General features: G+C 40.6%; 1 protein-coding gene across 3 annotated transcripts; it reads left to right on the top strand.

Annotated features, from left to right (window-relative positions):
* Positions 1 to 102: 102 nt before the first annotated feature.
* Positions 103 to 14,813, top strand: LOC117993429 (cytochrome P450 4C1-like). 3 transcript variants are annotated; one of them, XM_069506915.1, is made up of 10 exons: positions 103 to 2,564; positions 5,344 to 5,433; positions 6,201 to 6,311; positions 7,454 to 7,639; positions 8,055 to 8,251; positions 9,043 to 9,112; positions 10,007 to 10,199; positions 11,070 to 11,221; positions 12,551 to 12,730; positions 14,158 to 14,813. In XM_069506915.1, the coding sequence occupies exons 1-10, from the start codon at positions 2,417 to 2,419 to the stop codon at positions 14,319 to 14,321; spliced, it is 1,491 nt and encodes a 496-aa protein (XP_069363016.1). In that variant the 5' UTR covers positions 103 to 2,416; the 3' UTR covers positions 14,322 to 14,813. The 3 variants fall into 3 exon arrangements, with proteins under 3 accessions (XP_069363016.1, XP_069363017.1, XP_069363015.1); XM_069506916.1 differs by lacking the exons at positions 103 to 2,564; positions 6,201 to 6,311; positions 14,158 to 14,813 and adding an exon at positions 6,339 to 6,843 and having other exon boundaries at positions 4,409 to 5,433; positions 11,070 to 11,229; positions 12,551 to 12,731; XM_069506914.1 differs by lacking the exons at positions 103 to 2,564; positions 5,344 to 5,433; positions 6,201 to 6,311 and adding an exon at positions 6,369 to 6,843.
* Positions 14,814 to 16,335: the final 1,522 nt, after the last annotated feature.

The raw sequence follows: 16,335 nt of genomic DNA, 5'->3' as shown, positions 1-16,335 counted from the left end.
CCTTCAGCTACATAATTGGTGGTCCCTAGAAGCTCAAGAACACGCAGCCGCATTATTGAGGAACACATCAGCCACATTGGGTACCTACGTCTACGGTCGAGCCTGCACACTGCTCCCGTACATCTCCGGCGTGCAAGCAACTCAACGCAACAAGCAACGACGTGCGGCCACATTAGCTGCACCCTCTGAACGCGAGAGCTACGAGTTACGACTGCGACTCGACATGGACGCCACAGATGGTGTCCCTCGTGGACGCAATCCAGTTAACTCGACGCGGCACGCTACGCAACCTACCCTGTCCTACATCGCTGACCACAACTCAACCTCCTGAACCCGACGCGAGGTTCATACGTGCATGCCTTGTGAGTACATATCCAAGGCGCCCTGAGGAGGGATCCAGGTTTTATAAGGACATTATTTCTTCTGTGCTGAAAAACAATTTCTAACAATAATATTTGTGACATTGCATTTTGTTTTGTGAAAATTATTTTTGAGTGACGTATGTTTTTAATTTTTAAATTCAGTGAAAAAGAACATTAACATTCCATGAACAATATAGACAATAAGTGACGTCTCATCATCTCATTTTAAAAAGGGAATTTTTTATAGACATTTTACTTTTTTAGAACAATTTTATTTAGTTATATTGTCATGTCATAATTGCCATTGTATTTTGTAAAATTTTCCTGTCATAACAATTTAAATTTCAGCAATTTATAAAGAAACAGTATTACACGTATGAAGAGGACTAATCTCTCCGTTCCATGGTTCCATTCACAACAAACCCCTACGGACCATGCCACAATTCGTAAGGTTTTCAGCAAAGCTTCCTCCGTGCATTGCGGATCATCTTTTATTTCAAAGTGAAGCAGCTTTTGTGGAGTGCTGTATAGCCTCCGCACACATGTTCCTGTAGTACACTGGGCAGCCTAAGACACGATGTCACTCGTTCGTAAGTCCTTCGACCTTTTCACTTTTCCAGGTTCACTGAGTTTATCGCGCTCAGAACCTCTCTTCAGGTCTGTGTGGACGCGAGTTTGCCAAGGTTCGACGTGAAGAAGATTTGCTCATCATGCGTCTCCTCCGTCATCAACCTTTTTGCACTCCGAACGCTTCATTTATTGTAATTATTTTTTTCCGTGTCACTTAGGCATACAGGTCCACTGCTTATTTCTCTGGTCTTAAGTACTGCCTCCCAGTCATTGTGTACACAATGACCTGAGGTATTACACCATTACCAGATACTGCTACAGAAGACTCAACATTGAGGCAACTTTCAATCCTATTTGCCTTCTCATTTTTATCAATACATGTTCTAGTTTTAGGGTTCTTTTCCTTCATTCTTATGTATATAATACTTGCCTTACTTAATATTTCTTTTTTTTTCTGTTTCTCACTCCGTAGGGGGGTGATGTAGAGGTGCAACCTCTACCGTTACTTGGCTGGCAGCTATTAAGAAAACTTCGCAGCTGCCACACAACAATATTCAAATTTGGAACGCAGTAGAGAATCCTCCTGGTCACGCACGTTACGAGATTCCACATTCCCTATCATCCGCTCGTCACGTCAACATCTTCTACCATTGTATTATATAAAGCTCGCGAGCCCGTCTGTATTGTACATAACATATCAATTGTAAAGTGTAAAATAAACATCACTATATGTAGCTGGTTCTTCATTACATCAACCCTTCAGCCACACTAGCTCCGCCCGTTGCACTATTGTCGTACCTACGTACTCGTAGCACAGGCTTGACGCTTAGTTGGAGAGGAAAGAGTAATATTAGTCATTTAACATGGCTAATATTCTTTAAAAAATATCGAAATTACCAGTTGTACTATAATCGCTGTCAATGAACAAATAACTTTGAAGAAGTATTCGTCACCCGATAGCGGGGTAGCAACCCGACCGCAGATAACAGAGTGCAGCTAAAAATTAATTATAAAGAGAGATATCTGAAAGACAGTGTAATGAACTTGCGCGTAAATAGTGCAGTTGTTACTTTTGTATTGTCCAGACCTGGCCTTAAGTAACTCGTTTATATACTTAGACTAGCAGATGCCCGCGACTTCATCCGCGTAAAATTTGTGGTTTCTCATGAGATTAGAAATTTTACCACTCCAAAAGCCTCACTTACCTACTCACTCAGTCCCGATTTTCATATCTCTAACTTCAGAAACATAGGACTTTCATATTTCAAATCCACGCAGGCGAAGCCGTGGGCATCAGCTAGTTTATTAGTAGGTATAGATGTACGGGACCCTAAAAGAGTGAGCCCCGACTCGCACTTCGTTGGCTTTTTTACTTTGATTTTTAACCTTTAGCCATGAAGGTGAAAAGGTATAGATGAAGGACAAAATTTAGAATAAATTTGCTTGAATACTATTTTTAAAGAACATTTATTCGTTTATCTTCAATGTGGTCGGTGACTCTTGTACTAGTGTTTCTGTCGTGCGGTATATTGGCGTGGCGACGGAGAAACAGGAATAAAGATGAGCCCCCACCTCTCCCGGGCGCCTTGCCACTGATTGGACACATTCACCTTTTACTTGGAAACAGTTCACGTAAGCGTTTGCTATTTCAATTACTACAAAAAATATTCATGGTGATGTTCAATGATGAAATCGGGCGAGCTTCACGCTTTGATTTCTAGTTTATTGTTTTATACACGTGAAGAAATTATTTATGATAAGTATTATTATTGTATATATAAGTTGATTTGGGTATTTATTATAAGATATTTATGTAGTTTATTAGATTCTAGTACCGTAGACCTATTCCACTTCTTGATACGCCTTACTCACAACCTTGAAGGGGAAGCTGGAAGAAATCTCTGTTTAGAGATAAGCATTTCCGATGTAACTTAATTTATTATTACTTTGTAACTACAATTTTTGGTACATGAATAATAAAAATAAATAAATATGTCGGAGAACAAGGGGGATGGCCGACATCAGAAGGTAGTAATTTCAATTACAATCATTTTAATACTCACTTATCACACGTGAAAACCACTAGCGTAACGTAACGTAGCTAAACCTAACCCTACCTAGCGACCGGCTCCACCATGTCTCCATACCGGCCCCAGACCAACCAGCTAACCTAGCACACTAGAATTAGTTCATTTAACATCAACTACAACGATCACGTTTGTCTAATACAAATTGGAACGATACAAAAGGACTCACCCGATAAACAACCTGGCTAGATCGCCAAAACACACTCACAGCAACCTTTCACAACCTAGTAGTATAACCTCAAACAACTGAAACCACATTAGGTCACAACGACAATGATAATAATAAAACCTACAGTACGACACACATAGTATCCACTGAGAAGCGACTCTGGCCAAAGCCAAACGAATAATGTCTCGAGACACACTGCGCATCTCATTTTATAATCTCACAATGACGGTGGGGACGATGACGCGATGTTCAATGAGCAAAGTCTTCACAATTAAATGGCGGCGAGCCTACACGGCCATTCTGACATGCGTACGTCCTCGTACGCCAAGTATTACAAAGTATGTGAGGACAAAACCATAACCACAAAATCATTTTACCGCTCGCCCAACCTGACTAACTACTAATCGTCATTAAACACTTTTCGCATAACTTTTTCTCATCAAAACAGCCACCTCGCCGTTTATCATCTAAATGGCCACCTCGCCTTTTATCATCTAAATGGCCACCTCGCCTTTTATCATCTAAATGGCCACCTCGCCTTTTATCATCTAAATGGCCACCTCGCCTTTTAGACAACCCCCTTTTTTTTTTTAAATCGAAGCTAGTGTGTGAATAATTTTCAAAAATGTGGGCATAGATCGTGTATCCCACTTCTGATGTCGGAGAACAAGGGGGATGGCCGACATCAGAAGGTAGTAATTTCAATTACAATCATTTTAATACTCACTTATCACACGTGAAAACCACTAGCGTAACGTAACGTAGCTAAACCTAACCCTACCTAGCGACCGGCTCCACCATGTCTCCATACCGGCCCCAGACCAACCAGCTAACCTAGCACACTAGAATTAGTTCATTTAACATCAACTACAACGATCACGTTTGTCTAATACAAATTGGAACGATACAAAAGGACTCACCCGATAAACAACCTGGCTAGATCGCCAAAACACACTCACAGCAACCTTTCACAACCTAGTAGTATAACCTCAAACAACTGAAACCACATTAGGTCACAACGACAATGATAATAATAAAACCTACAGTACGACACACATAGTATCCACTGAGAAGCGACTCTGGCCAAAGCCAAACGAATAATGTCTCGAGACACACTGCGCATCTCATTTTATAATCTCACAATGACGGTGGGGACGATGACGCGATGTTCAATGAGCAAAGTCTTCACAATTAAATGGCGGCGAGCCTACAAATAAATAAATAAATAAATTAATAAAAAATATTTTTTTACTTTGTAGTTTATTAAAAGAATAATATAATATATTATTAAATTACAAAAAACAAAAATACCAAACTTATTCTAGAACATAAAAATTACAAGTCGAAAATATCATCTAAACCACCGCAACGAGGCAGGGTGCCCAGAACGCTGGCAGCGTTACCTCGTTGAATGGCCAGACTAATATACTGACCGAGGTAACTGCCAGCCCTCCGGTCCTCCGTGGATTCCGCGAGACGGGATGAAAGGTCCTTAAAAAAGGATCTAGCATCCTCGCCCCACGAACCCATGGTCTCCACCCCAAAAGGCACAAATATGAAACTATTTTCTATATTCTCATATTTGCGCCTCTTGGCCCTTTCTGCCTTAGTAGCCGCCGCTTTTAGTGGTTTTGGAAGTCGGTTTCTAAATATATTTTTAATATTTTTTTAAGTGTAAGTAGTGATTGTTTGGTACCTAAAATATCAAAACTTTTCAAATCCACACGGCTTACGTTCAGTAAATTGTAGTTTCAAGATTGAAAAGTTGGGTCTTGAAAAATTCAATTACAAAGTCTGTGCTCAGAATTAACACACCAATTTATGCATCTTCATGTTTTTTCCATAAAAACTTTGGTCACAAATACGTATTTACTTCATATTTGTGCAAATCTGGAAAAATTTAGAAAATTATCTTTCAGGAACAAATATGAAGTACCTACATAAATGAGTATTTTTGACCAAAGCTTTTATGGAAGAACATGTAGATGCATAAGTGTTATGCCTGCAAACTCATTACCATAAGCTTTCGATTTATGATTAGTCTACTATTTTCGAAAAACTAACCAAAATTTGAATTTTCGCGGCCGGATGTATCAAACCACCTTAACTGCACTTCTGGTATGTTTATAAAGGATAACTTGCATTTTTCTTACAGAACTATGGAATACAATTAAAACCATGTGCTATCAAACCTTAAACGCTGGTGGAGTTACATCGGGTTATATCGGACCCAGAACACTATACCGTAAGTAATCCATACTATTACAAACTAGCTAATGCCCGCGACTTCGTACGCGTGGAATTAGGTTTTTTAAAAATCCCGTGGGAACTCTTTGATTTTCCGGGATAAAAAGTAGCCTATGTAACTTTCTAGGTCTTCATCTATACCCATGCAAAAAATCACGTCAATCCGTTGCACCGTTGCGACGTGATTGAAGGACAAACCAACAAACACACTTTCGCATTTATAATAAGGGTACTGAAATTAGATTACTAAGGTACTGATACGAAAGTTTGTGTCTGTCTGTCTGCTAGCGTTTAACGGCCAAACAGTTTAACCGATTATGATGAAATTTGGTACAGAGTTAGCTTACATCCCGGGGAAGGACATAGGCTATTTTTAATCCCGGAATACTAAAGAGTTCCTACGGGATTCTTAAACGTCCATAAGTTTTATTATGAAATTTGGTACAGAGGTAGCTTGCATCCCACAAATTGACATACCTACGCAACTTTTTATCCCAGAAATTCAAAGAGTTCCCACAGTATTTTTAAAAAACCTTAATCCAAAAAATTTCGAAAAAAATATCCGTGTACGCAGCCCTCGGTGCGCGAGTCTGCAGAGTCGCATTTGGTCGGTGTTTTATTAAATTGAGTTAGGCAAATGTAAGGGAACCGATAAACAGACATATAACTGCCAAACATACCTATCCTGCCGTAGTCGGATAAAAATTTCCAAGATCAAAAATACCTAGAATGTACCTACTTATCTAAAATCTAATATTTTTCTAGTTGTAACAGACCCAGACAACTGTTTGAAAATCGCCAACATATGTTTACAAAAGGACAGCTTTTACAAATTCTTGAAACCCTGGCTTGGCGAGGGATTATTGACTGGTGATTGTGAGTGAATTTTCTTTTTAATTACAGCTACTTTTTAGGGTTACCCGAAGGGCAAATTGGCAAATTAAGTTCTATTGGGTAATATACCTTTTTTTTAACGCTGGGAAATGCGTTAACGCATCCCCCCTCATGGAAGCCAGCCAGCTAACCAGCCAGCCAACCAACTGGAGGGAAGGCATGTGGGATTCGCCGGCCGAGAGGCGACCGGAATACCCACTAAAACCCAGCAGCGCTCCTGCGCGTCGCCTGGTGACTGGGTCACGGGAACACCGAAGCAAACCACTGCGAACCAGCCAGCGACATCTTCCGAGGCGGACCCTCCATGCACCGGGGACCCCGAGCTCCGGGGCTCACGAGGTCTCCACACCGCACGTCCGAGGCGCACCGCCGAAGTGCGTGCGCCTTCCGACCCGGGGACCCAACGGGCGACAACTGCACACTCCGCGCACGTCGCCCGCGTCCCATCCTCCGCCTCGTCCACTGTGCCCTCTGATAGTCAGAGGGACACGCGGGGAAACCTCCCCCCTGCCAGGTCATTAGCCATGGCTAACAATATCCCCGAAGAGAGATTATTAGCCATGTTACCGGGGTGCACCGGCCCGAATACTGCTCATCCCCTCGGATGCCCGATGCATCCAAAAGGGACCAGCAGCACCCAGGGACACTGGGAGGTTACCTGGCTGGCACCCCTGGGTAATATACCAAACTTAGTAGCGAAAGCCTTATTTCAGTTATTTTTGTAAATAGTTCATTGCCCAACATGGTATTTGGAGCATTATAGTTCCAGTTCTCATTTCAGTTGTAATGTAGTACCTAACTATTGCAAAATCTTGAATATAATGTGTGCTATAAAATGTAGCAAAAATTGTTTTTTTTTCGCATAATAATTTAAACACTGATCGGACTCAGTAGGTAGCAAATTTATATTTTCAAATCACCGTTTTCAGTATTTGTATTCGCCCTCAAGTTTTCGCATATTTCAGTATTTCAGCATTTCAAAATCAGTTTTTTTTAAACCTAAAATTTGAGTTTGTTTTCACTCGTTTATGCCTTTAACAATTAACTTTAACAATTGCGAGGCATGGCGTGTCTTTTCTTTGTAAGTAAATAAGACAAACTTAAATAGTCGTATTTTCTTCTAGTACAAATATGGAAAGTACATCGAAAGCTTCTTAATCCAGCATTCAATCAGACTATACTTGACGGATTTATAGACGTTCACAACAGACAAGCTCGTCGTCTGGTCAAGGATCTACAAGTGGAAGTCGACAAAGGACCGTTCGACCATTTTACTTATATTCTGCTTAATGTTCTGGAAACTACGTGCCGTATGTATTAATATAGAGATAATCGAGATTTCGGTTTTGTTCCGTCATGTATAATTTTGCTTTTTACCGAAAACTTGCTTTATTTAATGACTAGCTTATGCTCGCGACTTCGCCCGCGTGGACTACACAGATTTCAGAGGTTGTATTTTCAACAATCCTTTCTTAGCGGATGCCTACGTCATAATAGCTATCTGCATGCCAAATTTCAGCCCGATCCGTCCAGTAGTTTGAACTGTGCGTTGATAGATCAGTTAGTCAGTCAGTCACCTTTTCCTTTTATATATTTAGATTTGAAAGTAAAAGTATTTTTCCTGAATACATCAATTTAGTTATTTAGTTAGGTCTGCAGCCTTTTTCCTCTATTTGCACTCCGCTGAAATTGACATTTAAAAAAATCATACCATTTTGTTTTCAGTAACAGTTATGGCAGTGGACTTCAGTGACGAGAGTTTGCTGAACAGCGAATACGTACATGCTGCAGAGGATATGCTGGAGTACATAATGGAGAGGTTCCAGAAGCCCTGGCTGCACAGTGACGTAGTGTTCAACTGGTCCTCCTTGAAGAGGATGCAAGACGAGTGTCTGAAGATCTTGCACAACATGTCAAACACTGTAACTATTAAATACTTACGTTTACATTAACATTAACATAATATTAATTACCTTACTGAAACATATCTTCAAGAAAGAGTTTTGAGAGGACTAACTTTTTTCCGCGACTTCGTGTAGATTTTTTTTTAAAATTCAGATACAAGTTAGCCCTTGACTGCAATCTCACCAGTAATAAACACCAGATGGTACCTAAGTGACGATGCAGTCTAAGGTGGGAGCGGGCTAACCTGGAAGGAATATGGCAGTTTTTATTAAACCCATCACGGAACCCATTCTACACGGCATCGTACCGGAACGCTAAATCGCTTGGCGGCACGGCTTGGTGGTGAGGTGAGGTGGTGGTGGTGAGGCTCGGACCACGGCTTAGGATGACGTTGGGATGGGTGGAATTGTTGGACTACTGGTTAGTCACCGTGGCGTGAGTCCACGTCCGGGTGACGTTAGAAATCGGGGACCTCGTCTTCGCCGACGAAGACGCTGTAATACGCTTGAGTTGTGTAGCCCTCCGAGATAGGGAGCATTGTCGGTCATGATTTCGGGATCGTTAAGGACGTGCTCAGGGCGTCTATTATCGGGGGGGGGGGGGGGGGGGGGGGGGTCGGAGTGCGCTCGTTGCACGTTAATATACCAGTCCACGTTAATATATCAGTCGTGTGATACTATTAAAAACCTCGCCTGCGGCTCGATTTTTAAACTCACACTCGTGTTTTAATAACCCCTATTAACGTAATCATTTCATTCTACTAAGTAGCACTTGTTTGCATCTAATTTATTGTTATAATTTCACACAGGTGCTGAAAAAGAGAAAAGCAGAATACTTGTATAATAAACAATGCAAGGAAACCGAAGACACGATAAAAGGTAAAAATTGTTGAGTAGGTCATACTTACCAATGAAAAAAAAATTGGTCAAGTGCGAATTGGCCTATCGGTTTTACGAACTATGTGTCCTGCCCAATGCCCATTGCCACTTCAGCTTCGCAACCCGTTGAGCTATGTCGGTTATTCTAGTTCTCCTACGGATCTCCTCTTTTCTGATTTGATCACGTAGAGAAACTCCAAGCATAGGCTCTCTCCATCGCCCGCTGAGTGGTTCTGAGTTTTGTTATGAGACCCATGGTTAGCGACCATGTCTCGGATCCATATGTCATCACTGGCAACACGCACTGTTCGAAGACTTTGGTCTTCAAGCACTGAGGAATTTTGGTCAAGAAGACATCTCGAAGCGTCCTGAATGCTGCCCAACCGTGTTGGATTCGGCGGCTGACCTCTTTCTCGAAATTGGACCTACCCAACTGGATTGTGTGTCCTAGGTAGGTATATACACGGGGAAATTTTAGTGGTTGTATTCCCGCGGCAGAACGATTTGCCCTCAGTAGTATTATCGAAATTTTGAGTTAAACTTAAAAAATATAAACGTTTTTGTTTTGAAATAATTTAAAAAAAATTGACAACTGTGAGAAACAATAGTAACTCCCCAGACGTAACGTGAATAGTAGGTAGCTGTACATCCACTCGAACCGCGCTGTCAATAAAGTGAAAAAGTTTAGAGCAAAATAAGCTCTCGCGCGTATTGGTTCGAGGTCTCATTCGATTTTTGTTTTTCTCGATTGTAAATTTGACATTTTTGACTCTAATAATTTTTTATATTTATAAATCGATTGTAATACCACGATAAAATCATTTTGCTTCGGGAAAACAACCATTAAAATTTCAGCGTGTATACTCGTCTACAATTTCGATTATTTATTTACAGGCCCAAAATTACAAACCTTCATGGACCTCCTCCTTGAACTAGCAATAGAGAAAGGCGCCTTCAACGACCGGGAGATCAGAGATCATGTTGACACCATATTAATCGGCGGTCACGACACATCAGCAAGTGTACTTATGTACACCATGCTGTTGGTTGGGTCCTACCATGAGGTTCAGGAGAACATTTATGAAGAGTAAGTGATTCGTGGCTTAGTATGTAGTGTGGGATATCTTCATCATGTCAATGACGAAATATATTGGATACTAGCTGATGCCCGCGACTTCGTCCGCGTGGAATTAGGTGTTTAAAAATCCCGTGGGAACTCTTTGATTTTCCGTGACAAAAAGTAGCCTATGTCACGCCCCAGGATATAATCTATCTCCATTCCAAATTTCATCCAAATCCGTTCAGCCGTTTTTGCGTGATTGAGTAACAAACATCCAAACATCCACACTTTCACATTTATAATATTAGTAGGGTCAGTACCCTTATTATAAATGCGAAAGTGTGTTTGTTGGTTTGTTGGTAGTATTTAATAATACTAGCTGATGCCCGCGACTTCGCCCGCGTGGAATTAGGTTTATTAAAAACCCCGTGGGAACTCTTTTATTTTCCGGGAGAAAAAGTAGCCTACGTCACTCTCCAGGTATTTATCTATACCCAAGCTAAAAATCACGTCAATCCGTTGCACCGTTACGACGTGATTGAAGGCCAAACCAACAAACAAATTGACTGCGCGGTCGAGTGAAGTATCTACTATTCAAGTTACGTCTAAGGAGTTACTATAGTTTCTCACACTTTCGAGTTGTCGATTCTTTTTAATTATTTCAAAACAAAACCTTTTTATTTTTTAAGTTTAACTCAAAATTTTGATAGTACTACTGAGGGACAATCGTTCTGCTGCGGGAAGACAACCACTAAAACTTCACTGTGTATAGGTACCTAATTGTCATCCTAAGAAATCCCCCAGCTTTATGAATTAACGGAAGAGGTCACAACCCACAGCAAAGAGAATCACGATACAGACGGAGGTAGTTTTTAAATTAGAATGGTCATGTTCCAGGTTGGACAACGTTTTCGGTAACGAAGACAGGGATGTCACGAAGCAAGATCTGTCACAGTTGGTGTACCTGGAGGCTGTGTTGAAAGAAAGCATGCGCATTTACCCCATCGCACCCATCATAGCAAGAAAACTTCATCAAGACATAAAACTACGTAATTAGGTTGACAATAATGAAGAAAGCATGCGCATTTGCCTTATCGCGCCCTTTATCAGTACCCTTATTATAAATGCGAAAGTGTGTTTGTTTGTTGGTTTGTTGGTTTATTGGTTTGTTGGTTTGTTAGTTTGTCCTTCAATCACGTCGCAACGGTGCAACGGATTGACGTGATTTTTTGCATGGGTATAGATAATAGACCTGCAGAGTGACATAGGCTACTTTTTATCCCGGAAAATAAAAGAGTTCCCACGGGATTTTAAAAAACCTAATTCCACGCAGACGAAGTCGCGGGCATCAGCTAGTTACCTATAATAGGCTTCCAAGACGGTCAAATATTAGAGTGAGATCTATCGAGCGCACTTTAACTTAGCTTAGAATTAAAACAGAGTTAAAAAGAGACAGAGCTATATCTCTCACATAAATCTGTCTCGTTTTAACTCAATCTTAAGTCTGAGCAAAGTCAGAGTACGCTATATAGATCTTAGCCTTAGATAATTGCATGAGCCAAGCATTTGGACTCGTAGCGCCGCAATCCCATCGTGACCACGACCCGTGATCAGTGGCGTGCACAGGGTTTGAAGCCAGGGTAGGCACTAGTTAAGTAGGAGCCTGTTCACTTGCAGGTCATAATGAAAAATATGCATTGAGCTGTTACAACTGGGGTAAGCAGTGCATTTATGCTTCTATGACCTGCACGCCACTGCCCGTGATCATATCAAAATATCAAATTAATCGTGGTATGCAGCTACCCGTTATCTACATTAAAATATCTTGATCAAGATGTCAAAATACGTAACGTAACGTTTATGTGATCAAGAATCTTTTGTCTGTAAACTAGCTACTCTAAATAAACCAAACATGGCAAAAGTCGTTTAAGCTAGTGGTTACTTCCTATCCATACTAATATTATAAATGCGAAAGTGTGTCTGTCTGTCTGTCTGTCTGTCTGCTAGCTTTTCACGGCTCAACCTTTCAACCGATTTTGACGAAATTTGGTACAGAGATGGCTTGCATCGCGGGGAAGGACATAGGCTACTTTTTTTCCGGCAAATTAAAGATTTCCCACAGGATTTTTAAAAACCGTGGATTTTTTAATCCACGCGGGCGAAGTCGCGGGCATCCTCTAGTACTCTATAAGTTCTTGGCTTGGTAAGTAAGTACATTCATAACATAGCCTGGTTCCACTACCACTAAACGATACGAGTACCAATTTAAGGAAATTATAATAATCTTTAGGAAGATCCGTAGAAAAAATTAGGTAGTTTCTAGAGACCATTAGGTTAGTTACAAGGTGCTGTTTTGATTTTTCATTGATGTTTTACAGGAAACTGCACTCTCACGAAGGGTCGGACGTGTTTCCTGGCGGCCTATGGTGTCCACAGACATCCCATGTGGGGTCCGGATGTTGAGGAGTTCAAGCCAGAACGTTGGCTGGACTTTGAAACATTGCCGAAATGTCCCGCTGCATTTGCTGGCTTTGGTATGGGAAGGAGATTCTGTATAGGTAGGCTTGAGCAAAATATCATCATCATCATTTTCAGTTTGTGGACGTCCACTGTTGATCATGAGCCTTAACTAATGAGTGCCATCACACCTGGTTCTTTTTAGAATAGAATAGAATGTTTTTAGGGTTCCGTACCTCAAAAGGAAAAAAGGAACACTTATAGGATCACTTTTTTTATTCATGTAAACTTTTTACAAGTAGGTACTTATGAATAGTCAGGTAGTTTTAATTTACCACTGGTTCGAAATGCCGTTCCTACCGAAAAGAACCAGCAAGAAACTCGGCGGTTTCTCTTTTTAATTTTTCAATTTACAATGTTATTATACCGTACTATACAAGCCATTGCAGCCCCGTGCATTGCTGGAGCGAGTCAAATCCAAGCTTTTTTATCGTTTACATAGTCTGCGACTGTATGATATGCTTTTTTTAGGAGCATACTTTTAACACATTTTTTAAACTTGTGTAAAGGCAAGTCTAAAATTGCTTGTAGAATTTTATAGACTTACCGCCACCATATTCATATCGTCGGCCCATAGTCGGAGTTCGTTCTACACTGCAGCGTTTTCGGCTCCAACGGTCATCATCATCATCATCATCATCAACCAATACTGGACACTGCTGGACATAGGTCTCTTGTAGGGACTTCCACACGCCACGGTCTTGCGCCGCCTGGATCCAGCGGCTCCCTGCGACTCGACTGATGTCGTCCGTCCACCTAGTGGGGGTCTTCCAAAACGGCGTCTTCCAGTGCGAGGTCGCCATTCCAGCACCTTGGGACCCCAACCTCTATCGGTTGTACGAACTATGTGCCCTGCCCATTGCCACTTCAGTCAGTTACTCTAGTTCTCCTACGGATCTCCTCATTTCTGATTTGATCACGTAGAGAAACTCCAAGCATAGCTCTCTCCATCGCCCGCATGAGTGACTCCAACGGTAATCGGACTGAAAAACCTCATAGTCATATGTTAAGCGTAGGCTTCCGCACTACAGTCGTATTTGTATGACATTTTGTACGATATATCAAAATTAAATGAAAATCTGTTTTAGAATGTTCAGGTAAAGCCCTTCTATATGATACCCCACTTGGTATATTAATCTTACTTTGAAAATTGAAAATACTAATTATTAGTTAGACCACAATTTAATTTTTTTTGTGTGACGTAACCACAAATTCACGGTTTTCAGATTTTTCCCCGAATGCCAGCTGTACGACGTACCTACCTGCCAAATTTCATGATTCTAGGTCAACGGGAAGTACCCTGTAGGTTTCTTGACAGGCCGACAGACAGACAGACAGACAACAAAGTGATCTTATAAGGGTTCCGTTTTTCCATTTGAGGTACGGAACCCTAAAAATCAAAAAACCTTAATCCAGACGAAGGCGCGAGTATGTATCATCTAATATTTATCATTATTTATATTTTCAGGAAAAACATACGCTATGATGGCAATGAAGACCACCCTGGCTCACGTGTTCCGACGCTACAGGGTGTCCGGAAGTCACTTGTCGATGGTGACAAAGATGGAGATCATGCTAAAGCCAGTATCGGGTCACCATGTAGCAATTGAAATTAGGAAAAATAAAACGTAATTACAAGATTTAATTTTAGCATTTAGACTATCGTGAGCATATTACTTCGAAGGGACAGGGTTATTGAACAAACAAAATGGCACCGACTCACTGGTGCTTATGCACCAATGCAACCTCAGTGACGTCTGGATTTCAAACGGGTCGTTCATTAGTATCTAAGAGGTGGCGCTGATTTATTTGGTTTCTAAGCCGTGAAAATTTTGGTTTATTTGACCATATCTTGTCATTTATCGATGAGCGTGATTTCCATTATACATATATACATATGACAAAGCGGCTTTACTCACGTATTTCGTCGACGTTAGCAAGACTAGTTTCGAACCCATCCGGTGTCCTTTTTCGGAGTGACCCAGTTCAGGGATACGTGAGTAAAGCCGTTTTGTCATACATGTATAAAATTAAATTTATGAAAATTAAATCAAAACCTATTTATTTGTTGAAGTAGTGCACATTCATTCATTCATTCATTCACATAAGGTGATAGTATATCCATACTAATATTATAAATGCGAAAGTGTGTCTGTCTGTCTGTCTGTCCGTCTGTCTGTCTGTCTGCTAGCCTTTCACGGCCCATCCGTTCAACCGATTTTGACGAAATTTGGTACAGCGATAGCTTGCATCCCGGGGAAGGACATAGGCTACTTTTTATCCCGGAATATCGAAGAGTTCCCACGGGATTTCCTATAACCCAAATCCACGCGGACGAAGTCGCGGGCATCATCTAGTTTTTTATAAGTTCATGTCGTTACGAAAAAGCTGTCGTCCGCCTTCTAATCGGAGGTCGGAGGTTCGATCCCGGGCCTCTAACTTTTCGGAGTTATGTGCGTTTTAATTAATTGAATATCACTTGCTTAAACGGTGAAGGAAAACATCGTGAGGAAACCTGCATGCCTGAGTGTTCTCCGCAAATGGCCAGCGTGGTAGACTGTATAACGAAGTGTACCTACTTAAATATTAATCCATACTAATATTATAAATGCGAAAGTGTGTCTGTCTGTCTGTCTGTCTGCTAGCTTTTCACGGCCCAACCGTTCAACCGATTTTGATGAAATTTGGTACAGAGTTAGCTTATATCCCAGGGAAGGACATAGGCTACTTTTCATCCCGGAAAATTGATGAGTTCCTACGGGATTTTTAAAAACCTAAATCCACGCGTACGAAGTTGCGGGCATCAGCTAGTACTTAATAATCGAAAAATTAACTTGTTTTTAATCCTAAAATTATATTTTAGCGTTTAAACTACCGTGAGTGATTTCCATTCTAAATAATACAGCGGCGCGTGCGCGAACGGACTCCGTTGAAAAAGGACCCCGTATGGGTTCGAAACTAGTCGGGCTAACGTCGATTACACACGTGAGTAAAGCCGGGACAGATATTACCTAAAATTATACATAACTGAAATTAATAAACACTATAAGTAACAAATAATATAGGTAGGTAGGTACTACAAGTAGATACCTAATATTACACAAAGTTTGTTTCAAAGATTGGTGGTTCTATCTAGTACAATGGCAAGTGAGGTCTTCATTTTACATACCTAACTATATATTTATTAATTATATTTTAATTATTTTCTTTGTTTGATTTTTTCATTTACTTATATTACTTACTAGCTTATGCTCGCAACTTCGCCCGCGTGGACTACAAAAATTTCAAACCCCTATTTCACCCTATATAATATGCTATTACACAAAAGGAAAAACGAGACTCTTATAGGATCACTTCGTTGTCTGTCTGTCAAAAAACCTAGAGGGTACTTCCCGTTGACCTAGAATCATGGAATTTGGCAGGTAGGTAGGTCTTATAACACACGTAGGGGGAAAAATCACGAAAACCGTGAATTTGTGATTAGGTAGGTAAGTACATTACGAAAAAAGTATTAAAATGTATTCATGAAGAAATAATAATTAGTATTTTCAACTTTTTCTTTTCTAAAACAGAGTTTTTTTATTTTTATGCATTAATATTTTTTAATTTATCGTGCCAAATGTCAAAAAAATACAACTGTAGCACG

The sequence above is a fragment of the Maniola hyperantus genome, chromosome 24 (assembly GCF_902806685.2).
Source record: "Maniola hyperantus chromosome 24, iAphHyp1.2, whole genome shotgun sequence".
Lineage (NCBI taxonomy): Eukaryota > Metazoa > Arthropoda > Insecta > Lepidoptera > Nymphalidae > Maniola > Maniola hyperantus.
Note: the sequence above shows the minus strand (reverse complement) of the source record. Positions and strands in the feature narration are given on the sequence as shown.